Raw genomic sequence first — 1,824 nt, 5'->3', positions numbered from 1 at the left:
GAAGCACAAAGGGTGAATAGAAATGTCATTTCAAGTATTTTTTCAGCCTTTGTGCCAGAGAAATTTAAGATAGGAAAAAGGCCAACTTCTTTTCATCTTTAACTCACAGGTGGAATTATTCGACTATCATATGGTTCCTAGATCTTTCTGGAATTTATTAGAATGAAACCTGAACCACCTTACAAATAAAATGTTTTACTTCAGAGAAAGTTAAATTATATAAAGGCACATTCTTAAGAAACATTTAAATATAAAACATCTATAACTTCTTGACCTGAATCTTAAAAGTCTGAGATTTAACTTTGTTTTACTTTTCTTTCCTTTCTTTTCTTTCCTTCTAGTTTCAATAAATGAATTCCCATGAATGTAAAATCAAAGATCTTCATTATTCCATTAAATAAATATGTCTTAATGTTTGGTTTTTCCATTCTTTGTCAGTACAACAATTTGATTAGCTCTTTTCTTCCTCCTAAAGAAACTTACATTTTTTTTTTTACTTTCTTTTAATTTATCCACTAAAATCCTCTTAATTTACCTATTACCAATATCTTTACTTTTACATAATTTTGTTGCCCGTGTTTCAGTATTAAATGAACAATTAAAGCAAACTCTCCCTAGTTACCTGGAGAAAAGCAACAAAATAAATACTAGAGCTAAAGCATAGAGAAGAACCTGGTAATGCCAACCAAATTTTCACAACCACAGGTAATTAGTATAATATAATGGAAAAAAGCCTTGTTTTAGAAGTAAAGAAAATCAACTGATCCTAGGCACTTTCTATTTGGTTCAATTTTCACATCTGGAAAATGAAGTTTGATATGTTTCATTACATTTAAATCCTTTTCAATGCAAACATTCTATGGAATCTTTACTTTTCCATCATCAGGAATTGGCAAGAGAGTATAAATATTCAAACGGGATTTGAGTGAGATGTAGCTGTGCCTTGTGTCACTTCATTTCATGGTAAAGATTGATGCTGGAATTTTCCTGGGTCAGTCACATTAAAATCTCTCCTAACCTTCAAGGCCAGCTTCCTGAATTCTCGTATCAGCAACTTCTGCTATTCCCATGTAATACCAAAAGATATGTAAAATAATATGTCATGTTATAGTTCTTATGATTATTAGAGTAAGTGACAATTGGCAACACCATATTTAGTACAACTTGAAGCTGCACATTCAGTTAAAGGTAGAGCCTTCCATGGCCAAATGTACTTTGGTCAGAAATACATAAACATTGAAAACCAAGCTATCATCTTGCAAGTAACTCATATTCCCATGAATCTCTAACTGCAAATGGAAATATCAGCTAAAACTAACCACTTCACATAAATGAATAAGCTCAGGCACAACAATTACAAGATTTGTCTATGGCCATGAAATGAAGCAGACAGAGCCTGCCTCAGAATTAGAATGACTACCATCAGACTTTGAGTCTAGGGTTATTTCCCCTATACAGCACTTCGACAAAAATAAATCCAGCTGGGGCAAAAGCATCCAAGACAGAAAATAATAGTCAGCTGGAGACTCTTTGGATGCAAAGTACAAAATATTCAAGTACATATTTCCAATCCCTTCATTCTCTCCTATAACAATTGGAGTTAATCCCTGCCAGTCAAATGCTAGTTCTTCAACTATGGCAATCAATAGAATAGATTAGCTGTGGAAACCTTCCATCCCTATTATTCTTGCTTTCCTTTATAGATGGAATTTTCATTCACCATAGTGTAAGCAAGCATGTGAGGTTTTTCCTTCCATACATAAATATAAACTCATTAGACTTCAAGCTTGTCCCTTTAGAATTTTATACACACACACACACACA

At 32.9% G+C, this 1,824-nt stretch overlaps 1 protein-coding gene across 1 annotated transcript in view; it reads right to left on the bottom strand.

The window, feature by feature from the left end:
• PCDH15 (protocadherin-related 15) overlaps positions 1–1,824 on the bottom strand; it is a 493,462-nt gene that overhangs the window by 330,958 nt on the left and 160,680 nt on the right. Inside the window, 1 exon segment of the mRNA XM_012660698.1 lies at positions 1,635–1,690. Coding sequence (XP_012516152.1) covers positions 1,635–1,690 — 56 coding nt within the window.

Source organism: Propithecus coquereli, unplaced genomic scaffold (genome assembly GCF_000956105.1).
Source record: "Propithecus coquereli isolate 6110/MARCELLA unplaced genomic scaffold, Pcoq_1.0 Scaffold675, whole genome shotgun sequence".
NCBI classification, from domain to species: Eukaryota; Metazoa; Chordata; class Mammalia; order Primates; family Indriidae; genus Propithecus; species Propithecus coquereli.
Note: the sequence above shows the minus strand (reverse complement) of the source record. Positions and strands in the feature narration are given on the sequence as shown.